We start from the raw sequence: 25,659 nt of genomic DNA on the forward strand, positions 1-25,659 counted from the left end.
GGATGGACTGATCGTGTGTACAGGGCTTTAGGCTCCATGCACACTCAAGCTAAAAAAAGCTATAAAAAAACGCCAATAACTTTGCAGGGAGCCTTTCAATGTTATTTTAGCGTTTTTGCAATAGCTTTAATTAGCGTTTTTTCATTTTTTTCAATGAATAAAAATCGCAAAAAAACGCTGGCACCAGCGGTTTGAGCGTTTGAGTGTTTTTCGGCATTTTGTCTTTTTTTCTAGCATTTTTTCCCGCCGAAAAACGGCACTTTGAACGCAAATTTTGGGCGTTCAGAAAAAAAACAATAAACTCCAAAGTTTAAAATATACATTTTCAAAAATGTATACTCTTATTGTGTGAAATGCCAGGAATTTATTCTTGCACATTTTTTAAAGTCAGAGTCGGTTCACACTAGGGCGACACGACTTCCAGCACGACTTTCAGAAGCGACTCCAACACGACTTGAGCATGAACCACAGGGCGATCTGGGGAGATTTACAACACGACTTGAAGTCGTCTCCAGGACAGGAGACATTCCAGTGGCCAATAAAACAACAATCAGCTCTGGGAGAGGGAGAGGGAGGGAGGGGTTTGCCTGAGAAATGTATGTTATCTTCCTGGAAAGTAGCTTCAGTTAAAGACAGTGATCAGACTTGGAAGCGACTTCCATTGAAATCAATGGGTACAAATCGCCTAGAAGTCGGATTGAAGTAGTACAGGAACCTTTTCTGAAGTCGGATTGCCTTGAGTCGTGTGTATTAACACCACTCCCATTCACTTTCATTGTTTTTCTCTACAGCGCGACTTGGGACGACTTGAGGCGACATGAAGTCGGATCACAAGTCGCCCCAGTGTGAACCGGCTCTCACTGAACAATTAATAAAAATATTGTCATAAACACCAACCTCATAACAAAACATCAAGATAGGCTAACTGGCTTACACCCAACCTGGTTTATAATGTGTGTTAGGAATATTAGCTTGTAAGCCCCTTTAGTGCAGAGAATGATCCACTAGTAATCCATACAAATCTAAAGAATTGCGCTATATAAATGAAAAAAAAAAAAAATCAATCCATGGAATTCCATTCACCAAGCATTATGTTGTCAATGCACAGCTAGCTTTCCATTTATGTTCTCAAGATTTTCCTTTGCTTTATAGACTTTGCCAGTACAGGAATGGTCAATCCATATGCTTTTCACACTTGATTTATTTAAGTGCTATTTAATGTGCCTCTCACAACTCCACTGAGGAATTTAAACAAGCATTCACCAAACAAAACAACTGGGCCATTTAACGTGTCTCCTTGTATTTGCAGACTCTTATTTATGTGCCATGAGAAGACGTATGCTGGCCTGATTGACAAGCAAAACAGGCAAAGTATTAAAAATAAAAAAACAAATCCACCTATACTCCACTTAGAGATAAAGAGGGAGCAAATTACAATATTTACTGCCTGGCAATTTAGCGCAGACAACAACACAAAGGCAGCCAGCATGTCTATGCCAACAATCGCTTAGTCCTATTTACTATGCTAAAATTGCATTTTCCTCTGGAAGCGGCAATGTATTGTAAATCTGTTCAATAATGTCCTTTGATTGCATGTACCACCTGAATTCATAATGCAAATCCATTTAAAGGAGATGACAATTTGTTCCCTTTGAACTATGTGGATGCCAGCAGGCACTTTTTAAAATTTGGATACATTAAGCGAGAATTTTTATATGAAAAATTGTAAGGAGCATAAACTGTATCGTTATTCAAGCTATTGCTATAAATTATTCAGCTGCACTAATGTGTTCTGACCTTCTAAATTGTTAAATGAATTTCTCAGTACAGGTACATGCCAAACAGTAATCTCTTAGAACCTTCTATTTTATTATGCCATAATAATAGCCCCATTTCTTTTCTGTTTTCATGTTATTTTTGTTTTATTGCATGGTGCACCTGTGAGCTCTGGCCTTCCTTTCACAGGGAACTGCCTGTTCCAGGAATGATTTTCTATAATTTCTCTATTCATTCAACACTACTTAAGCTATTATTGCGCTTGATACTACCAGTAATTTGAGGCAAGCCCACCTGATTAGTGATAATCGTGGAAATGTCAAGGTGGTTTAAAGGTTGTCATGATACATTTACTGATTGAAAGTGCTGTATCTCTAATGCCCTGTACACACGATCGGTTCGTCTGATGAAAACGGTCCGATGGACCGTTTTCATCGAACGAACCGATCGCGTGTGTGGCCCCAACGTTTTTTTTCCCATCGGTGAAAAAAAATAGAACCTGTTTAAAAAATTTCTGATGGTTAAAAAAACGAAAAAATTGTCCGTGGGGAAATCCATCGGTCAAAAATCCACGCATGCTCAGAATCAAGTTGACGCATGCACGGAAGCATTGACATTTATTTTTCTCTGCACGTCGTTGTGTTTTACGTCACCGCGTTGGACACGATCAGATTTTTAACTGATGGTGTGTAGGCAAGACTGATGAAAGTCAGCTTCATCGGATATCTGATGAAAAGATCCATCGGTCCGTTTTCATCGGATGAACCGATCGTGTGTACGTGGCATTACACTAACGTACTGAATTTTGTTCAAGTTACAGTAAAAAAGAAGAATAAACTAAGAATTTTTTTAAGCTGTAGAAAGTCTCAGTAGGGATCATACAGCTGGATCATTGATTTTCAGCACTATCGTCTGAGCGCAAGAGGTTTGGTGCACTCAACCTTAGCACTGAAATGGTTTGCAATAAGGATGCCATTATTATGGTTGTTATTTTGCAGATTTCAATATGATTGTTGGTGGTATTCTACAGTTCACTGTAGTAAAGGACTGAAATCCAAAGTTTGGCAATTTTTACATAGTTAGGTTGAAAAGACACAAGTCCATCTAGTTCAACCAATGAAAGGGAAAAAAAAAACATACAATCCCATATAGCACAATCTTATAACCACAGTTGATCCAGAGGAAGGCAAAAAGCCCCAGCAAAGCATGATCCAATTTGCGGACCTGATCGCAGCAGGTGTCCCGCGATCGGGTCACAGAGCTGAAGAATGGGGAGAGGTAAGTGTAAACAAACCTTTCCCCGTTCTTCCTAGAGTAAGTGTCACTGATCGTCCGTTCCCTGTCATAGGGAACGACGATCAGAGATGTCACACGCCAAGCCACGCCACCACACAGTAGTAATCACTCCCTAGGAAACACTTAACCTCTTCAGCGCCCCTTACAGGTTAATCCCTTCACTGCCAGTGTAATTTTCACAGTAATCAGTGCATTTTTATAGCACTGATCACTGTAAAAATGACAATGGGCCCAAAATAGTGTCAAAAGTGTCCGATGTGTCCGCCATAATGTCGCAGTCATGATAAAAATCGCTGATCACCACCATTACTAGTAAAAAAAAAAATATTAATATAAATGCCAAAAAACTATACCCCATTTTGTAGACGCTATAACTTTTGCGCAAACCAATCAATAAACGCTTATTTCACTTTTTTATTTTACCAAAAATATGTAGAAGAATACGTATCGGACTAAACTGAGGAAAAAAAATATTTCTTTATGGTTTTTTTTGGGATATTTATTATAGCAAAAAGTAAAAAATATTGATTTTTTTTCAAAATTGTTGCTCTATTTTTGCTTATAGCGCAAAAAATAAAAACCGTAGAGGTGATCAAATACCACCAAAAGAAAGCTCTATTTGTGGGAAAAAAAGGACGCCAATTTTGTTTGGGAGCCACGTCGCACGACTGCACAATTGTCAATTAAATCGACGCAGTGCCGAATCGCTAAAAGTGGCCTGGTTCTTTAGCAACAAAATGGTCCAGGGCTTAAGTGGTTAAGGGGGCGTGGCAGAGTTGGGCCGAACACCCCCTGGTTCGGTTTGTGCCAGAACTCTCGAACATCATAAAAGTTCAGACCAAAACTGTTAACCCTATTAAAGTCTATGGGACCCGAACTTGAAAAATCAGTGCCTATTTTGAAGACACATATGCAAGTTATTGGCCATAAAATGGGTATAGAGGCACGGATACGGCTCTGGGGGGATATGTATTAAAGACATTTTTTTTTTTTTTTTAAAGATCATTTTTACAGGAGCAGTGATTTTAATGATGCTTAATGTGAAGCAATAAAAATGAAAAAAAAAATGAAAAATTAATTTAAATATAGGACTTAGGGGGTCCCCTTAGTCTGCCTGTAAAGTGGCACATCTGTACTATGTATAGAACCTGCGACAGCAAAACTAAGCATTTATAAAGAAAAAAAATGATATTTAAATTGCCGGCAATACAATACCATTGCAATGCAAAACTGTTTAAAAAAACATTTTTGGGAGGGTCCCCCCTCCCAAAAATTCCATACCAGACATTTTTGGGAGGGTCCCCCCTCCCAAAAATTCCATACCAGACCCTTATGAGAGCATGCAGCCGGGCAGGTCAGGGAAGGGGGGACGAGCGAGTGCATGGGGGGGTTACAAATGCCTGCTCGCTCGTTTCACAGTTCTTGAAGAGGAAGTAAAACCTCTGGAAAAAACACGCTGCAAGACAAAGACATAATGAGCTAGTATTCATAGCATACTAGCTCATTATGAATTACTTACCTGAGATCAAAGCCCCCGCAGTGGTCCTGGTTCCCCTTCCTCATCGCTGCCATCTCTCCCGGAGAGCTGCCAGTCACGGCACGATCGCTGTTAGAAACAGCACGCTCAGTTGTCTATGGCGAATGCACTGTAGACATCAGTGCCTGTCTTTTTTGCAAGCATCTCTTAAATCGTGTAGGTTTAGGAGATATTTCTTGCACCTACAGGTAAGCCTTAATCTAGGCTTACATGTAGGTAAAAGTGGCCTGTAAGGGTTTACAACCACTTTAAATAGGTAAGGGGTGGGGCATGCTGGGTCGGAGACATCACAAGGGGCTGTGCCACCAGGTGATGTCACCAGGTGGCCCCACCCCTTACCTATTTAGGAACTGTCAAACAGCGAAGTAGGCATTCAGCAGTTAGCCTTCATTGCAGGCAGAGCGTGTTTTTTTGTTTTTTTTCCTGGTGCGGCGGGCGTCGTGATTGATGATGGATCTACATCTAGGAACATTGTTTTTTTTTTGTTTTTAAGGGGATTGTCAAAAACTGCTTCTGTCTTTATTTTTGACACTTTTTTTGGTGAATGAGTAGGGGCACAATGTACACCATACTCATTCACATATAGGGGGCCAGGATCTGGAAAGGGGGCTTTCAGATTCTGCCGTCAGACCCCCACAACCAGCACCCAGGGTTGATAGGAAGAGGCTCTTGTCCCCATCAACATGGGAACAAGGGGCTTTGGGTGGGAAAGGGGCAGAGCCCCCCTGCCCCAAAGCACCCCCCTCATGCTGAGAGCATGTGGCCTGGTATGTTTTGGGGGCGCTCACTCATGCCCCCCTTCCTGACCTGCCGGGCTGCATGCTCAGGTAAGGGTCTGGTATGGACTTTGAGGGGGACCCCACGCCATTTTTTGGGGTGTTTTCTTGGCATGGGGTTTCCTTTAAAATCTATACCAGACCCAAAGGGCCTGGTATGGTTTGAGGGAGGACCCCCATGCTGTTTTGTCACTTTTTTCTATTGCTAATGTTTTTTCTTTAATTAAGCTGTTACCACTTCCTCCTGACACCTGTTTTTTCTTCACTTTTTTAAATTAATGAATGGTAATTTTACATTGCAAAACTGCACTGCAAGTGAGAGCCAAGTGTTTGCAGTTGTAGAGCAGCCCCATCAAACTCAATGGGGAGTTTGACATGTGATGCTGCTTGTCAAACTCTGCAGCTTGCGTTAAAAATGCTGCAGCTGTGAAGTTAAATATTGCAGCCATGCCATGTATACAGCCCTGTCTACTGTTAGGATTTGGGTGCTAGGGTGCTAAGATATGTCCCATATGATAAATGCATTGGTATATTGTGTCATTATCTATATAGATATTGTTTAAGTATTACTTTTTTCTAAAAGATTGCTCTATTGTTTTTATGCGTCCTGATAAGCTAACCTTGGTGAAACGCGTCAAGACCCTATAATCAGCATTGGAATTTGCCTAAGCATGTCAACATTTATTGTTGCATGAATATATACAATCTTATAAGCACCACTATATAACTGTTTTTAATCACTAAATGGAAATATTTTTTAAGCGTGTTGTATAATACAAATTTATGATTTTATATATACTCCGCGTTTGGCCTATATAGTCCGACTTTCCCTCTTCTTTTTATCAATTCATACAATACGGAGTGTCACATTGATATTTGAGTTGGCAATATTTATAACTGATTCCCCTGCAGAGCACCTGCAGGGAGAAAGCTGGCAGCACTGTAGCGGGATCCACAAGAGTCACAAGGAAGGGGGCCCCATTTTTGAACTGATGGGGCCCGGTACATGAGGGCGGGATGTACTGCCTTGTCAGCGGCCCTGTCTGGATTCTCTCGTTGATGACCTCAGATCAGATGTCAACTATTCTCCAAACTCTGCTTGCCTTTTGACTACAGATTTGACCCTGATTATTCTGAGCCTTGTCTGCCTTGTACCTGGACTGTCATTGAACTACTCTGCCTGTCTGCCAACCGCAATTTTGTTGTTGTTGTGCTCAGTTCATGCATGCCCTTTTGTGGTGGCCAAGCGCTATAGTATTGTGTATAAGACCTGGGGGGGGCAACTGAGTACCGGTAGGCCTGCTTGCCTTATGGGAAAGGTGTTTGCTATAGGTGAAGAACACAGAAGCCAGCTATAGTGCCTGACCACTTGCTTTATGGGTAAGCGGGACAGCTGTACAATACATTCAATTGGTGGTGCATAATTTGGCTGTGCTGTTATCTAGTGGTGCTGTTGCCCAGTGGTGCTGTTCATACCTGAAAGGTAAGAAAGTCCATAGAACAAAGAGCTTAACCCTCTGGGCGGTATTCCCGAGTCTGGCTCGGGGTGAGATTTTTATACCAAAAGCAGTATCCCCGAGCCAGGCTCGGGCTCGCCTCGCTGCAGCCAGAGACAAAGTTACTTACCTTGTCCCTGGATCCAGCGATGCCACTGCGCTGTGTGAGCGAGCGGGTGCTCGCTCGATTCACACAGTGTCCTCCTGTGCCGCCGATCTCCGTTCCCTGCGACGTTACGACGTACGGGGGCGGAGAACGGCGCCAAATTCAAAAATTTAAACAAACACCTTATATACAGTATACTGTAATCTTATAGATTACAATACTGTATGTAAAAAAAAAAAAACACCCCCCTTGTCCCTAGTGGTCTGCCCAGTGCCCTACAGTACATGTTCTTTTATATAATAAAAACTGTTCTTTCTCCCTGCAAACTGTAGATTGTCCATAGCAACCAAAAGTGTCCCTTTATGTCAAAAATGGTTTTAGACCAGCTAGAAAGCAGCGATAATAAATTATAATCACTTGCAGAATTGTGGGATAGCGATTTGTGGGGAAATTCGTCATGAAAAAAAAAAAGTAATGACAGCGACAATACTGCAAATTTCAGTGATTTTGAGTTGATTACATTATTGAATATTTTTTATTATAATTATATTATTACTTGTTATAATTATTTATAATTATATATTATTTTATAATTTTGTTTTTAAAAAAAATTCATACCCGGGATGCCTACTAGTCTCTTGTTTGGTCAGATTTAAGTGAGTTATTCCTAAGAATTACAGGCCTACAGTATAAAATGCCAAATTTCCTTGCAAATAATGGTACCGCTTTCAGCACCTTTTTTTCTGAAATAATCATACCGCTAGGGAGGTTAAGCATGTTTACTAAGCTCTGGGAAAATGAGTGCAACTGCACTTGCAAAGTGCACAGTCTTTTTGCCTTCAGTAAATCCATCCCTATAATAATAAGACCTAAAGCTGATCTCTTTAATGTGTATAGTAGAATGTGTAAAACATTACAAAGGCTACAGATGGCCCTTAAAAGGAAGATGACGGCTAAAGCTGAAACGCTCTGTGAAGTGTTTGTAGTACTCGGAATGACACTGGATCACTAAAGTAATGTTCTTGAAACACCTAAACCTGAGCCAAAGATTCTGAAGACCCGTCATTCACTACCTATAAAAGCTGAATGAATTTTAAGTATGCACCTTTGATGACACTTTCTTTCCATGTCATTCTGAAATAAACTACTCCTTCTCTTTTTGGAAAATTGGAAATGCACAGGAACAAAGTTGGTCAAAACAAAACTTTTTTAGATCTGATGTAGGTTTGAGAGGTAATTTTATATCAAGTGATCAGCAATAAATCTGTTAATCTGCACAGCAGACTTCACCCAACCTCAGGCAGACGAATGGCTGCACTGAATCTCATCAATTGCAATTCAGAGAAGTGTGTAAGTACTACTACAACCTACATACACTGACTTTGATCTCCTACACCCCACATCCCCACCCAGCCCTCACACACACACTGGGTCAATTGTTTAGATCTCAGAGGTCTTCCAAAAATGATTTAGATGCCCAGGGAAATCCTGGCACTGTTTAAATGATTACTTTATATTTAGTGCTTATAAAATATCCTGTTATGTTTTTTACACAGAGATCAGGTACACCCTAAGGCAGCTTCCAGGTATTTCAGCTATACAGTAATGACATTTTTTACAGTATATGCTGAGGGCCAGAAGTCTCCTCTCTTATGGGTTCCATTAAATCTCTCGAAGGATTGGCATTTGATCTATGACCAGCAGGCTTAACATGGATGATAATTGAGCTTTTGGTTAAGACATTCCTCTCACTTATAAAAGGATGGGGGTCAGCCATAATGTCTGTGAATTGAAAGCTGCTGTATCAAAGGCATAGGGAAACCTCTACAATAGAATCTAACAGGATTCACCTTTAACTTTGGGTTTGCTGAATGTTAAACAATATTTACTGAACCCTTGTTCAATCGAGCACTGACAGTTTTGCCCATCACTAGTCTTGTCATGCACAGTGGTAAGAATTCTTCACGATGGTGATTTTTTTTACCTGACATGCTCCTAAGAAGAAAGCTTTGCCATGATTATCAATCCCTCTAAGAACTTGAGATGTTCTTACTGTAAAACTAACACTTAGTACGGAGGGAGAATGAGCTGTTAAAGTGAAGAACCTTATGGCCACCTGGTCTAGAAATTTTAAGTGGCTCACTGAAGATATATACAACACACTCAACTCCCCTTGCAACACCTTACAAAAGGTTAACATTTAAAAGGCTATCCTTGGTCATTATTAAATACAAATATAAGTCTAAGCTGTAACATTTAGTTAAAATATAACAAGGATTTCCTGATAATTATATTTCCTAAATAATTAACTGACTTAAATTTATTGACTAATCATCATTATCCTACCTCATGCAGGGCAAGGGAGGACTCAAATATAACACTGTTTAATTAAATTAATTAAATTATCCTCCTATCACTTCAACCCCCATAGATATCTAGGAATTTAGGCCCGGATTCAGAAAGAATGGCGTAACTTTCGTCGGGCGTAGCGCATCTCATATACGCTACGCCGCCGTAACTTAGAGAGGCGAGTACCGGATTCAGAAAGAAGTTGCTCCCTAAGTTACGGCGGCGTAGCATGAATGGGTCGGCGTAAGCCCGCCTAATTCAAATTATCAAGGCAGTGGGTGTGTTGTATTACAATGAGCCGTGACCCCATGTAAATGAGTGGCCGATCGAACGACGCATGCACGGGCATGCTCAGAGTCAATTTTGCAAATACTCCCTAAGATACGTCGGCTCAATGCTTTGTCAAAGTGAACGTAACATACGCCCAGCCCTATTCACGTACGACTTACACAAACGACGTAAAATACGACGCTGTTCCGACGTTTCCGACGTCCATACATTAACATGACTGACCCCTGCTTTATGAGGGGTAAACTTACACCGGACCGACACCTTACGTAAACGGCGTAGCTAAATCCGACGGGCGCAAGTACGTTTCTGAATCAGCGTATCTAGCTCATTTGCATATTATACGTGTAAATCTACGGAAGCGCCCCTAGCGGCCAGCGTAAATATGCACCCAAGATACGACGGCGTAAGAGATTTACGTCAATCGTATCTTGGACAAATTCTGGCATATCTGATTCTTTGAATCAGGCGCATAGATACGACGCCTCACATTCGGACTTACGACGGCGTATCTGGAGATACGCCGTCGTAAGTCCTTTCTGAATCTGGCCCTTAGTGCGGATACGACTGAGCCATGTTGTCAAATGTCTGACAACATGGAGAGCCTGGTAGAACGTGTTATTGCTGTGGCCATGCTCACTCATGGCAACAAGTTAAAGGGAACCTAAAACTGTATCTTAAATATCAACCCTATACTTTCCCCAACATCAATGGTCAACAAAAAAAACTTCTATGGCATGTCAATTGATAGCTCATTAGCTAATATAAGAGAAGCCAATATACTGTATTTCTATTACAGCAGACTAGATTGAGTGCAATGCTGTGCTCAGTCGGATTGGGGAAAAAAAATCTAAACAAAGCGGGAGCATTGTGGGTCTGTGGCCGTAACGTTTAATCAAAGGTATGCTTTATTTTTATTTTTATTAAAGTGTATGTATAGTTTTTTCATTTTAACTATAGCATACAAGGGTATCTGTGCTATCTGTGTGCGAATAAGGAATTTTGCTGCCCTGGAGATGCAAAAGGAAGTGAGTGAAAATCTATAGAAAATTATTTCCACTCACTTGGTAGTTCCCTGGCCTACGTGATTGTAGGAAAGGAACATATGAGCCCACTGTAACAGTCAGTATGTTGAGAATCACAGCTACATCTCTAGAGATATACTGCTGGAATTACAGGCTTCTAATATGTACTTTTATGCCCATCATTAGGTATATTGAAGCCCATCTCTGGGTGGGAGAGGAAAAATGCTTAATTCTCCTTGCAGTATGGCTGCCAGCACACTGTAAGGATTAAATGCTCATTTGGGTCTAGAGCAGTGGCCTTCAAACTGCAGCCAGTGGGCCACATGCAGCACTTTGCTTGCTCTTTTCCAGCCCTTGAGAGACTGTTCCTCCCACTGATAATGAGGCACTATTCCTCTTACTGACATGAACAATGAGTCGTCATTCCTTCCACTGACACCAAGAGTGGGACATTATTCCTTCCACTGACACCAACGATGGGGCATTAATCCTTCCACTGATGTAAAAAAATAAGCACTATTATCCCACTGACACCAATGATGAGGTACTACTCTCTCACTGACACCAATTATGGGACACTATTCCTCCTCCTTCTGATCACAGGCATTATATCATTTATTTACTCCTACTGACTACCAAATCTAAATCATTGTCTACTTCCATTGATGCTGGGATATTTTCTACTCTCATTTGCCACATTCTACCCCCTAAAGTCTGAAGGACAGTAAACTGGTCGTTTATTAAGAAGGTGTGGAGTAGGGATGAGCCAAACACCCCCCTGCTCGGTTTGCACCAGAATTTGCGAACACATCAAATGTTTGTGTGAACTTTAAAACCCCGTTAAAATCTATGGGACTCGAACGTTTGAAATCTAAAGTGCTAATTTTAAAGGCTAATATGCAAGTTATTGACCTAAAAAGTGTTTGGGGACCTGGGTCCTGCCCCAGGGGACATGTATCAATGCAAAAAAAAGTTTTAAAAACGGACGTTTTTTTTTTCAAATTGATGGCGGGGTTCCCCTTAATATCCATACCAGACCTGAAGGGCCTGGTAATTGAATTTGGGGGGACCTCACGCTTTTTTTTAATGAATGAATTCTCTCTGAATTGCCGGGAGCCGACAATTCATTATAGCCGCAAGTCAGTTTTAAATGACTTTTTTTCCTTCAGAAATGACACTTTGTGCAGAGACAGTTCTAAGTACGGGAAACATGCGCTATTTCACATGCGTACTTTACACCCCCCCTAGGTACGAAATTTAAAGGAATATTTCACTTTTATTTTTTCACTTTAAGCATTATTAAATTCACTGCTCCCGAAAAAACTGCCGTTTTTGAAAAACTTTTTTTTGCATTGATACATGTCCCCTGGGGCAGGACCCAGGTCCCCAAACACTTTTTAGGACAATCAATGGCATATTAGCCTTTAAAATTAGCACTTTAGATTTCTCCCATAGACTTTAACAGGGTGTTCCGCGGCTTTTCGAATTTGCCGTGAATACCCCCAAATTGTTCGTTGTTCGCCGAACATGAGTTCGACTCGAACTCGAAGCTCATCCCTAGTGTGGAGACCCCAGGTCTAGAGGGCCACATAAGGCAGTTTTAATTGCCTGATCCATGCTGCCCTGGCAGTTCTTCTCTGCTCCCTTTTCTCTCCCAGTAGACTGTCCCTTGGCAACCTGATGTTCATAGCCAAGCTAAGAGCTCTGCATTGCACTTGATGACAATAATGGACCTGCAACCACAGGATCATAGGAGAGTAGAAGCTGCGGGGACCAGCCCTACAGGCTTTAGGGAGACTGCAGGGGGTCGGGTAAGTGAAATTACTTTTTTATGTCTATCTAGACCTAAACAAACATTTAACCCTTGCAGTGTAGGGGCAGCCCTGCTGCAAGGGAGCCTTTTTACTTTTCCTGTATGAACTATTCATCTGAACTACTTTTTTCTGTTTTGCCTGGAGTGTATCTTTCCAAACTGAAAATGAATAATTTGCAAGCATGGGGAAATATTTTTATTTACATGTATCAACTTCCGTTGCAGAAAAGCAGATACTTGGTGCACTGATTTACACATTACTGAGAGACAGGAGGGAACACCATGTAATGGGATTTAATGCAGTGGAGTCTGCACACTCAGTATATCATTGTCCTGAAGGCACAAGGGTCACTAAAGCATGTAAGGATGCTCCATAAATCACAATTCCACCACAACCGGATTACCAGAGACCAGGAAGATACTCCACGGAGAAAAGATATAAAATATATAAAGATATTTCTTAATATACTCAACAGTCTGATGGCCAAAAGGTTATATTCTAAGGTAATACATTTACAGTAGATTTAAAGCACCTTTTACTTACCCTATCTAATCTATTCATTTATGTAGCTCACATTGGAGAAAGTGCATTTTAAAACTATTTACTTCTATCAAACCAAGTGCCAATTATGGCTTCACAACCAGTCTGGAAAGGAATATGTGTGCTAATGTGCCTGATAGGCTTTCTATTGATGGTCTGTTGAGGGTAATGCGTAGGCAGTCTTTTATACCATTGCCATTGCTAATATAAAACATATTTGTCTGGACAACCTCCTGTCTGATTCACATGCAATCTGGGTGCAGTGCAATTTCCGCCCATTCATTTGTATAGGCTGAAGTCGCACCAGACTGCACCATAATGCATGCAGTACTTTGTAAAATGCACAGCAACGGAATCACAAGGTACCACTGTACCATGTGATGCAGTGCAAGCAAAAGCACTGCGCTTGTGACCTGTGTTTGTGGTGTTGTTAAGTTAACAGTGACACCACCTGCAGATCGCAAGTGCTGTGCATTTTGAACACGGTGCAGGAAACATGCAGGAAACACTGGCTTCCAGCACCGTGTTATGATGTGAACTAGGCACTAGCCCATAGTATCCAGTATACAAAATTACACACAGAGCTCTAAAAATATGTAACTGTCAAAAATAAAAAGTTTGCCAATACATTGAAACCATACAAAAAAAAAATCATGAAGAAAATGCCTACATCAACCAATTGAAAGCTTTCTTGCAATTTTATAATGTGCTCTGAAAAATAAATTATGGAATTCAGCGGCCACAGAAGGCATACTTTTTCCTTTCCTCAAGAAGCTCAGTCTGAAAATCAGGTGGACTACAAAAACGTTACCTCTGAAGTCTATTCTGGCCAATATTTTGCTGTAGTTGGTTCCTCCTTTCCCCTCTCATTAACATGCTAATTCCCCTCTCATTAACATGATAATTAATGGTTTAAATAAAGACCTACTTATTTTATTCTGAACGATTGTGAAGTTTGTAAACTTACTTTGTGAAGATCTCAACACTTTCCTGAATTCCGTGACATATATTCATTATGCCATATGAGTAGGTACTGCTGTGTCACACATTTCATAGAGCCTGCCTTCTGAACTACAAAGGTGATGAGAAGAGGAGTCTCTAGAGGTGAAATCACTGTGTGCAGACAGCAAGGTACCATGGGATATGTAGTCTTAAGAAATTTTCTACAGCAGGGAAAAATATTCCTTCCCGATCCCCCGAGAGGCAATCGTGTATTCCATGGATTAACTTTACCTATAAATGTTTGTATCCAGTAATATTATGGACATTTAGAAAATAATCCAGGCCTTTTTCAAATCAATCTACTGAGCTGACCGGGAACCATCTCTGGAGGGAGTCTATTCCACATTTTGACAGCTCTTACTGTGAAGAAACTTTACCGTGTTTGGAGATTAAATCTCTTTTCCTCCAAAAATGGAACTTCTGCTTTTCGGTACCCTCCCCCCTCTTGTGTAACATTTGGCACCTTTCAGGGGGGTGCAGATACCTGTCTAAAGCACACTGGTCCCAGGAGAGAGCGGGGACCAGTGAGGATGGGCCGCACCACTCACGCATTTGCAGTAGGGAACCGGGCAGTGAAGCCGCAACGCTTCACTTCCTGATTCCCTCACCGAGGATGGTGGCGAGGGCAGCCAAGAGATGAGCGTTTGCTCCGCCTCGGCTGCCGACATCGCGGGCGCGCTGGACAGGTAAGTGTCCATTTTTTAAGTCAGCAGCTGCAGTATTTGTAGCTGCTGGCTTTAAAAAAAATTAAATCGGGGAGACCTCCGCTTTAAAGTGAATAACTCAACACCAAGTTCACTATATGGATCACTTATGTATTTTTACATGTTGATCATACCCCCCTTAACCTCCTTTTCTCAAGAGAGAATACATTCAGTTCCTCTAATCTTTCCTCATAGCTGAGCTCCTTCATGCCTCTTATCATTTTGGTTGCCCTACTCTGCACTTTCTCCAGTTTCCCGATATATTTTTTGAGAACTGGTGGCCAAAACTGAACTGCATGTTCCAGATGAGGTCTTACTAATGATTTGTACAGGGGCAAAATTCTCTCTCTCTCTCTCTCTCTCTGTAGTCCATGCTTTTTTTAATACAAGAAAGGACTTTGTTTGCTTTGGAAACCACAGCTTGTCATTGCAGGCAATTTTTAAGCTTATGGTCTACCAAAACCCCAAGATCATTCCCACAGTTGTTCTCCCCCTAGTATGTATGATGCATGCATATTTTTAGTCCCCAAGTGCATAACTTTACATTTATCAACATCTCATTTGCCACATAGTCGCCCAATCAGACAGAGCATTGAGGTTGGCTTGTAAGTTGGAGACATCCTGTAAGGATGTTATTCCGCTGCATAGCTTGGTGTCATCTGCAAAGACTGAAATGGTACTTTTAATTCCAGACCTTATATCATATTATAAATTTGCCGCTTTTTAACTAACAACAACACAACAACTGAACACAAAATATTACCAATAACTGCAATTAGTATCAAATAAAACAAATTAAAACTATACTCTAATAAACCATCCATACTGTTAAAATACAACATAGAAATAACACAGATTGAAAAATAACAAAACAATGTAACTGCAAATAATAAATTGCTTTCTCTAGCATTACCCCAAATAATAATTACATAATACCAACATACTACAGAAAACTACATGCAAATCCTGAACATAAACCAAAATATATCTTCACATCACAGAGAAGAATCATATACTGTAATTTGATGACCATAGGCAAAAATGATTTCCTGTGTCACTCTTTGGTGCGTCGTGTTTGTAACAATCTGTCACTGATGGAACTCTGCAGACTGACCAGTGTATTGTGGAGTGGGTGGGAGGAGTTGTCCAAGACTGAATGTACCTTGAACAACATTTTCCTCTCCAACACTGTTGTTAAAGTCTCCAACTCCAATGCAATAACATCACTGGCCTTGTGAACCAGTTTGTTGAGTCTGTTGATGTCAGCCAACCTAAGCCTGCTTCCCCAGCATGCCACCGCATACAGGAGAGCATTGTATGTAGGTATACATATATGTTCTCCCTTTGGGATTATTAAAGTATTCTGATTTAAAGGCATAATACACTATTTTATAAAAAAAATATATAAATGTACCCATATTATAAAAAAGAAAAAAAATGTGCATGTATTATTTTGTTTTGCATTGGATCCTGCAAAGCATTGCAACCACAACCAGTGCATCATGGGTGCAGGGCATATGTTTCTACAAAATATTTCTCCATCCTCAGGTCTATATAGAGGTACCAACCATTGTTTTATGTTGTTGGAGAAAAAAGTCAATAAAATATGAATGCAATAGCGCCAATGCACTGAGAAACATGAGTTCCTCTGCCGTTGTGGCAAATGGGACTTGTAGTTTTTTCACTCACAGATCCTGTGAATAGATCTGTGAATGGATGATGCAGTGATGTGGGTGGAGTCGTGCACAATCATGCCAAATTCAAAAATATACAGAACCCCTATGATTCATGACATGGTCCCGGATTCCAAGAGATGCTGGTATTTCCTGTAGCTTTGCGAGTGAATGGGATTGAGAGAAGCGTAGGGGAAAAGTATCTCCATTTCATTTAGAGAACTAGTAGAACAGACTGAAGTGAGTATGCCTTCTGCCCTTTCAGTATCCACAAGTTATTGACAAGCTAGACCAGAAAACATTTATCTCAAACTGAGAACAGAACCTGTAAAATTATAGATCAGTTCTGACCTTTAAAAAAATAGTTTTGACATTGACAGCACAACTAAACTTTCAATTTAAATCAACCAACTACATTCCAGGTGCATCATGATAGAAGGTTTTCCTAAATATTGTTTTTGTTAGAGAGCAGCTACAGCCTGTCTCCTGCCAGAAACTGCTTAAGGAATCTTGTCCTTATGCTGGAAGCAGCAGTTTCTCTGTAAAGGTCTGATACACCCTGTGTAGAGTCGTAACTAGAGCTCTGCAATCAGTATTTATTTTTATCTATTTATTTTGGGTACTTATATAGCGTTGTCAATATACGCAGCGCTTTACATATACATTGTACATTCACATCAGTCCCTGCCCTCAAGGAGCTTACACTCTAATGCCGCATACACACCATCAGTCCATCCGATGAGAACGGAACGATGGACCGTTTTCATCGGTTAACCGATGAAGCTGACTGATGGTCTGTCGGGTCTACACACCATCGGTTAAAAAAACGATCGTGTCAGAACGCGGTGACGTAAAACACAATGACGTGCTGAAAAAAAACAAAGTTCAATGCTTCCAAGCATGCGTCGACTTGATTCTGAGCATGTGTGGATTTTTAACTGATGGTCATGCCTACTAATGATCATTTTTTTCCCATCGGTTAGGAATCCATCGGTTAAATTTAAAACAAGTTGGCTTTTTTTTTAACCGATGGTTAAATAACTGATGGCTCCCACACACAATCGGTTTGTACCAATGAAAATGGTCCATCAGACCATTCTCATCGGTTTAACCGATCGTGTGTACGCGGCATTAGGTCTCTAACTCACATTCATACATACACATACTAGGGACAATTTAGACAGGATCCAATTAACCTACCAGCATGTCTTTGAAATGTGGGAGGAAACCGGCTTTCCTGATTGAAGAGTTATATGTCCCAAGCCTCGTACACATGGCCGAGGAACTCGACGGGCGAAACACATCGTTTTGCTCGTCGAGTTCCTTGTTAGGCTGTCGAGGAACTCGACGAGCCAATTTTCTCAATTCCCTTCAAGGAAATAGAGAACATGCTCTCTTTTTGGCTCATCGAGTTTCTCGACAGTTTCCTCAACGAAAATGTACACACGACCGGTTTCCTCGGCAAAAAAATCTCTCCCAGCAAGTTTCTTGCTGGTTTTTGCCCAGAAACTCGGTCGTGTGTACGAGGCCTTAGGCATACAGAAAAGGTGTACAGTTCAGGGTACGAGGCCTGACTCTAAGCCATGCTTAGAACTGAACCCCTTTTCTACAGCATGCTGGAAGGGGACAGGCTTCTATTCAGGCTGTCGCTGCTTTCTAAAAAAAAATCATCTGTAAAGGCCAGTTCACATTATTGTGCTGCGATATTGCATGCTACATGCATTGGCACATTGGGGTGCCACTTTTTTCCAACACATTAAGGCAATCACCTGCTCTCTTCAACAGTATACTGGCAGAGGACAGGTGTTTTTACTCTAGCTGTGGCTGCTTTCTAAATAAATAAAAAAAAGAAACTGCAAAATGAAATGTTGAAAATCTTTAGTTTTAGCGCACCTGGTGTGTACTGTTCTTAGCTGATTTTAACTGAAAGTTCGGTTCAGTTTTAATGTAATTAACAATTCTCTATAGAGACTTCATGTTCCAGGTCAGCAGGACCTTCAGTTGATATGGCAGCAAACCCTGACTTCAGCTTCAACTACCAGTAATTATGTATGACTTGGCTTAAATTCAGAGGTCGTACTGCAAGGGCTATATATTCTTAATATAAAACCACATGAAGCCATCCATCATGGCATAAGTGGTGAACGCTAAGTGAACCATGACCTACAGAGTATTGTAAAAAGATATTAAATCTGCCCTTCCTCCATACTTATCTGCTTGCTTTTATGCTGTTCTTTTTCAGAAGCGGAGGTGTGAAATGGCATCCTTGGGCAAAAGAGACCAAGACAATTGTATGGAGAATTTATATTCGCATACTACAGCTTTTCTCTACATTTCCAGTAATAAGTGTTATTTTCAGAACAACAAAGAGGCTGTGTATATATATATATATATATATATATACGATAGATAGATAGATAGATAGATAGATAGATAGATAGATAGATAGATAGATAGATAGATAGATAGATAGATAGATAGATAGATAGATAGATAGATAGATAGATAGATAATCATCATATCATATATGTATGTGTATAATCAGTGAAAACAGCAAAAAATATAAATATATGCAAAATCCTTACATATACAAAAGGTTCTACAGTATGGTAGATACCACTGCAAATGCATGCAAAAAAAAAAAAAACGCAAACTGGATCCACAGTATTTGTCTCTATACAACTAGTGGTAGAATAAACCAGTGTAAGATAAAAGCTGTTTAGCTTGAACCCCACTTGCCGTACAGCCCAACTCTGGGAGCACTGCAAGGGTTAAATACTTGTTATGTCTAGGGGTGTCATAATAGGCTGAAATATCTAGCTTATTCCATACTTTGGTAGGCTCCCTCTAGTGGTGTGACTGGGTCACTGCAGCCTGCTCTCAGCTGTGGTTGCCTGCCCCCCTCTCCACGTACAAAGTAGGGTTAACAGCCCTACACTGTATATCATGATGTTAAGGGTATAGAGATTTAAATAGAGCACCAGAAAGTAAGAGGGGTAAGTAATAATGCCTCTTGTTCTACCCTCTTGACATAACACGCATTTAACCCTTGCATTGTAAGCAGGCTCCATTGCAAGGGCAGCTTTAAACTAATTCCCGGAGTTGGCTTTTAAACTTAGTGAGACTAAGGAGTTGACAGGAGAGTGCAAAATCTGGTGCTGCTCTGCATAGGAATCAATCAGCTTCCATTGAACAAATTGAAGTTAGAAGCTGATTTGCTACCATGCACAGTTGCACCATATTTTACACTTTACAGTTTTAGTAAATGAACCCCCAAGTGTGTATTTGGGGGTTGTGGGGTTGATTTATTAATAGGCAAAGAGGCAGTGCATGCTACAAGAACAGTTTCTCAACAGCTTAGTAAATGAGGTAAAGCTTCACTTTGAAAAAAATACCCAATTACAAGCAAGGAAAAAAAAAACAGCATTTTGCTTGCACATGATTGGATGAAGGAGGTTAGCAGCGCTTCTGCTCATTTACTAAGCTCTGGAGCAAGCAAACTTTGCAACATGCACAGTCTTTGCACCTTTAGTAAATGAACCCCATTGTTTTAGCTTTTATTCTCTGAGACAATAAAACAAGGTGAAATGAGCTCGCTCTAGGTTACCGCACCTTGCACGTGATTGGATGATGGAAGTCAGCAGAGCTTCTGCTCTTTACTAAGCTCTGGAGCAATTGAACTTTGCAAAGTTTATGTGCCTTTAGTAAATCAATCCCTCTGTTTCAGCTTTTAATGTCGGAGATAATAAAACAAGGTGAAATGAGCTTGCTTTAGGTTACCGCACCATGCACGTGATTGGATGATGGAAGTCAGCAGAGCTTCTGCTCATTTACTAAGCTCTGTAGTGACTGCACTTGGCAAAGTCAATGTGCCTTTAGTAAATGAACCCCATTGTTTCAGCTTTTAATGTAGGAGACAATAAAACAAGGTGAAATGAGCTTGCTCTAGGTTACCGCACCATGCACGTGATTGGATGATGGAAGTCAGCAGAGCTTCTGCTCATTTACTAAGCTCTGTAGTGACTGCACTTGGCAAAGTCAATGTGCCTTTAGTAAATGAACCCCAGTGGTTCAGCTTTTAATGTCGGAGACAATAAAACAAGGTGAAATGAGCTTGCTTTAGGTTACCGCACCATGCACGTGATTGGATGATGAAAGTCAGCAGAGCTTCTAGTCATTTACTAAGCTCTGGAGCAACTGCACTTTGCAAAGTCAATGTGCCTTTAGTAAATCAACCCCATTGTTTCAGCTTTTAATGTCAGAGACAATAACACAAGGTGAAATGAGCTTGCTTTAGGTTACCGCACCATGCACGTGATTGGATGATGGAAGTCAGCAGAGCTTCTGCTCATTTACTAAGCTCTGTAGTGACTGCACTTGGCAAAGTCAATGTGCCTTTAGTAAATGAACCCCATTGTTTCAGCTTTTAATGTAGGAGACAATAAAAAAAGGTGAAATTAGCTTTCTCTAGGTTACGGCACCATGCACATGATTGTTGCTCTTTGCTCTGACTTATATACAGTATACTTGCCTAAAAGACACAATAATCTAGTCCTGAATAGAGCACACAGCGAAGGTGAAGTGTGTAGCACTGAAACAGTTACATTGTGACTCATTACATCATTGCTGTAGCATCTAGGAAACTACCCTTCCAGCCAGGCTGACATTCCCCTTTCTGAAAGTAATCTGATTGGACCAACCTGCAGCAAACCCCATCAAAGGTTAGTGATGACAGTTTGACGCTCAAGAACATTCCCTATGCTCATTTAACAGGAAGAATCCCAGTCTCCTGCCCTGCGATACCTTACAAGGTGTTCCTCCTATGTTTTCACAAGAACATCTGACAGCTCCAACACTTCCAGGGTTGGCTCTTTGATTGCATGGCTTTGATTTAGCGAAATACGTCATCTGCTTTGGGAAGAAAGCCCCATGGAGCCTCCCCCAGCCTCTCACACATTACGTAATGATTAGTCGGGGATGGAGACGGTGTCACCTAGATGCTGAGATTTGAGGCTGCAAGTAGAAACCTTTAACTCTTAGTGCTCTGGGAGAAATGGAATGCTTTCCATTGCCTTGGCTACAGTATATAACCTTGGGTTAGAGCTTAATGGGTGACTTTAGATCACATCTCAAATCTTTAAAGATACATTGCTCACTTTAGAAATTATTAGGATCCATTTATCACTGTTTCCACCCAAGATTTGAACATTTTTCTAATGGCATCTTATGTTCAAATTTGCAAAGACATAAGGGACACATGGGCACTCTTCCCTGTCAAAATCGACGACACTGAAAAATACATGGTTTCTGTACACCGTTCTAAGCGGTACCTGCGTTCAGTGATATATGCCCCAAACAGGTAAATTCTGTATCATAATTATAGTAATGGATTTGGATATCAGCTCAGCATTCCAAATGAGTCGTATTGCAGAGAGTAAAGGTGACTTTTTTAACTAAAAGTGGAACTTCACCCCAAAAGACAATGTGGGTCCAGCTCCCTCCCTATACCACAATTGGATTTTCTTTTTCAATTATGTATTTTTTTCCTCCTGCGGGGCAGCACTTCCTCCTTTCATGCCTAGGCAAGAACGACATTGCACATATGTGCACAAAAATGCTGAAGGGCTCTGCCAGGCTTTGGCACCTGGCACAGAACTTTCCGTAGAAGGTGCAGTGAAGGTCCAGGTCTTCTTTTCCTGCACATGGGTGGGCACAAGTCATAGCATGCACAGATGCTCTGCAGGGCACTGCCAGGTCCTAAAGGGGCGGGCAGAGCCCTTTGGCGCAACTGCACATGTGCAGGTTTCCGTAGAAGGTGCAGTGAAGGTCCAGGTCTTCTTTTCCTGCACATGGGTGGGCACAAGTCATAGCATGCACAGATGCTCTGCAGGGCACTGCCAGGTCCTAAAGGGGCGGACAGAGCCCTTTGGCGCATCTGCACATGCACCAGTTCATTGAAATTGACGGTGCTGGTGGACCCAGGGGGTGGAGCCACAATCAAGGTGGGGGCTGAAGTTTCTCTTTAATTTCTTTGTACAAATGTAATCCTAAGAGATTTTGGTATCTATTAATATTTTCACCCAGGATTTATACAACTTTCACTCAAGATTTATGCAACTTTTATCCAAAATGTACACATTTTTCCTTATTGAACCTTGTGTGAAAATGTGTGAATCTTGGGGAAAAGTTGTGTGAATCTTGAATAAAAACAGTGATAAAACAGACCCTTTTAAGTACCGGAAAATTCTACTCCCCTCAATTGATCAGATGAACAAAAATTGTGAAAAGTCACAAGACTATGTGCAATCTTCATTAGAAGAGCTCTTAGTCGTGTGATTTAAAATCGTTCTAGCCTTATGGCAGCCATATACAGAACAATTTTATATGCATTCAAATTGTAAATTGATTTACTGCTCAGGAGAAAAATACAATCAGTGTATTAAAAATATTGTTCAATTCACAATACACTTAAAGATCATATTGATCTACTTTCTTACAATCACATTTTTCTTCCAGACGGATCAGAAACATTTCAAAGAAATCATTGGGTTTTGCTCAAAATCTATCGATGACACAGTATTCTTGTGTTCATAGATTCGATCTGTGTGTGAGCACATTGTTACATGTATGGCCACCATTACAATCACTTAAACGTGTCAATAAACAAACAACAAGGGGGTGTTCAGAGTGATTAAAGATCACATGGAATGGGTTAATTAGTACATAACGGGATGGCTTGTTATTGATCTGTAAGAACTATCTGTAAACAGAAGAAGATGCTAAGGGGCAATGCACAGATAAATGCATACATGACACTAGAAGGGTCCCTGTCATACCTTGAGCCCTCTGATCTCCCCCAGATGTAGCTGCAGCCTCCTATTCACCTCCCGGATCAGATTGCTATGATCCAACATCGCACTCATCTTGTCAGCCTCAGCCCTGCGGAGCCGGACGATCAGCTCCTCCTTAGTCCACTTCATCAGCTCCTCATCAGAAACCTTGGCCAGGTCTTCCACCGAACTTTCCCCAACAACCTTGGACATCTTTGCTGCTTCTTCACGGCTCCCCTGTACCAAAACGACCCTCGCAACCGGCTCTCCTGTTACAATCTGATAAGGACAAGACAATGTTGGGCTCAATCAAGACAAGTGAATCCCCTTGGTGACATCTAGAGCTTGCAAAATATCAAAGATCCTTTCTAGAACCTTGAGCCAAGCCATTGTGTTCAGGGGAAATGGGGTGCCTATGAGTTCTTTACTTGGCAGAAGATAAATCCATCCAAACCTAAATAAAAAACACCATAGTGATCAAAAGAGGCAGCTTGAAAGAGGCAATTACTCTACTTCAAAGCATCTGCAGGCTGCTCTCATGTCCTCGTGGAGGGAGCTCTACTGCAGTAGAAGGAATGAGCCCATGCAGATGCTGCTACCGGCATGCCTGTGTGGACTGTCTCCTCTGGGCTGCAGTGGGAATGCTTGGCACTTGGAAAAGAGTTCCATTGCCTGCAGCAGACACAAGACACTCTGCCTGCTGCTGCTACTGCTGCTAACACAGCACAAGTGACCTGTCCCTCTCCCTTTCTTCTTCTTCACTGCCAGCCTAGCCTGGCTGTCAGCTTATCAACGCCATCTGCTGGACAAAAGCTTAACTCACCAAGAAAAGAAATGTAACATTGTATATGTCATCTACTGGAAATATATATATATATATATATATATATATATATATATATATATATATATATATATATATATATATATATATATATATATATATATATATATATATATATATGTGTGTTACTAGGAATATATATTAGAAATATAAGGATAGAAATCTGAAAAATAAATAATATAAAACCAAAAATGTTTTATAAAAAAATAAAAATATATATGTATATAAATATAGATATACTTCTATAGTAGATGTTTTTATAGCATAGATTATATTGTCTGTTTTTCTTTACCTTTGTCCTTCAACTTTAATTGTGTCAGACGTTATAGTCTAATAATGATTATATACAATATTGTTATCTTTACTTATTGATGTATTTAATATATTAATGTATAACATGTATTGATGTTTTAAAAAAATGGTTGTGTTTAAATGAGCTGAGAAACGACTCATTCAGATTGTATTTATATATATATAATTTACTAGAAATATTTACTTTTTCTGTATTAGATGTTCATATATAATAAATCATATTGTTCTTTCTTCTTTAGAGTCGGTTCACACTGGGGCAACTTGTCTGGCGGCTCAGCCGCCTGACGAGTCGCGTCCCATTCAATGCAATGCAACCGTTCTAATAGGAGCGACGCAAGTCGCTCTGACTTAGAAAAAAGGTTCCTGTATGACTTCGGGGGTGGCTCAGGGCGACCTGCATTGACTTCTTTACAGAAGTCGTTTTGCAGGTCGCCTCTGAAGTCGTCTTCAGGACGACTTGCAGAGTCGTCCCCAAAGTCGTGCCACGGCTGTGTGAACCGACTCTTACATGTATCGTTCATCTTTTTCCTGTATCAAATTTGTATAGCCTAATGCTGACTATATACAGTGCTTTGAAAATGTATTCATACCCCTTGACATTTTCCATGTGACAGAGAAGGAGGGAGGTGACAGAGAGGGAGGGGGTGAGACAGAAGGGGGGTGACAGAGATGAGTGAGACATTACACAGCCCCCTGCACCACTGGACCCCTTTACATCACATAGCCCCCTGCACCTCTGGACCTCTTTACATTACACAGCCCCCTGCACCTCTGGACCTCTTTACATTACACAGCCCCCTGCATCACTGGACCCCTTTACATTACATAGCCCCCTGTACCTCTGGACCCCTTTACATCACATAGCCCCCTGCACCTCTGGACCTTTTTACATTACACAGCCCCCTGCACCACTGGACCCCTTTACATCACATAGCCCCCTGTACCTCTGGACCCCTTTACATCACATAGCCCTTTGCACCTCTGGACCTCTGTACATTACACAGCCCCCTGCACCACTGGACCCCTTTACATCTCATAGCCCCCTGCACCTCTGGACCTCTTTACCTTACACAGCCCCTTGCATCACTGGACCCCTTTAAAATTACACAGTACCCTGCATCACTGCACCGAAAATGTGGCCAGCGTCGAATTTTGCGTCGTTTACGTAGTTTGCGTAAGTCATTCGCGAATAGGGCTTTGCGTAAGTTACGTTCACGTTGAAACCAATGAGGCTTTGCGGCATAATTTGGAGCATGCACACTGGGATACGTCCACGGACAGCGCATGCGCC

General features: G+C 41.0%; 1 protein-coding gene across 1 annotated transcript in view; it reads right to left on the minus strand.

Moving 5' to 3' along the window:
* The window catches only part of CCDC85A (coiled-coil domain containing 85A), a 77,955-nt gene extending 53,996 nt beyond the window's left edge, over window positions 1-23,959 (minus strand). Inside the window, exon 1 of the mRNA XM_040351155.1 lies at window positions 23,219-23,959. Coding sequence (XP_040207089.1) covers window positions 23,219-23,425 — 207 coding nt within the window. The 5' untranslated portion in view covers window positions 23,426-23,959. The remainder of the gene's footprint in view (window positions 1-23,218) is intronic.
* Window positions 23,960-25,659: the final 1,700 nt, after the last annotated feature.

The sequence above is a fragment of the Rana temporaria genome, chromosome 4 (assembly GCF_905171775.1).
Source record: "Rana temporaria chromosome 4, aRanTem1.1, whole genome shotgun sequence".
Lineage (NCBI taxonomy): Eukaryota > Metazoa > Chordata > Amphibia > Anura > Ranidae > Rana > Rana temporaria.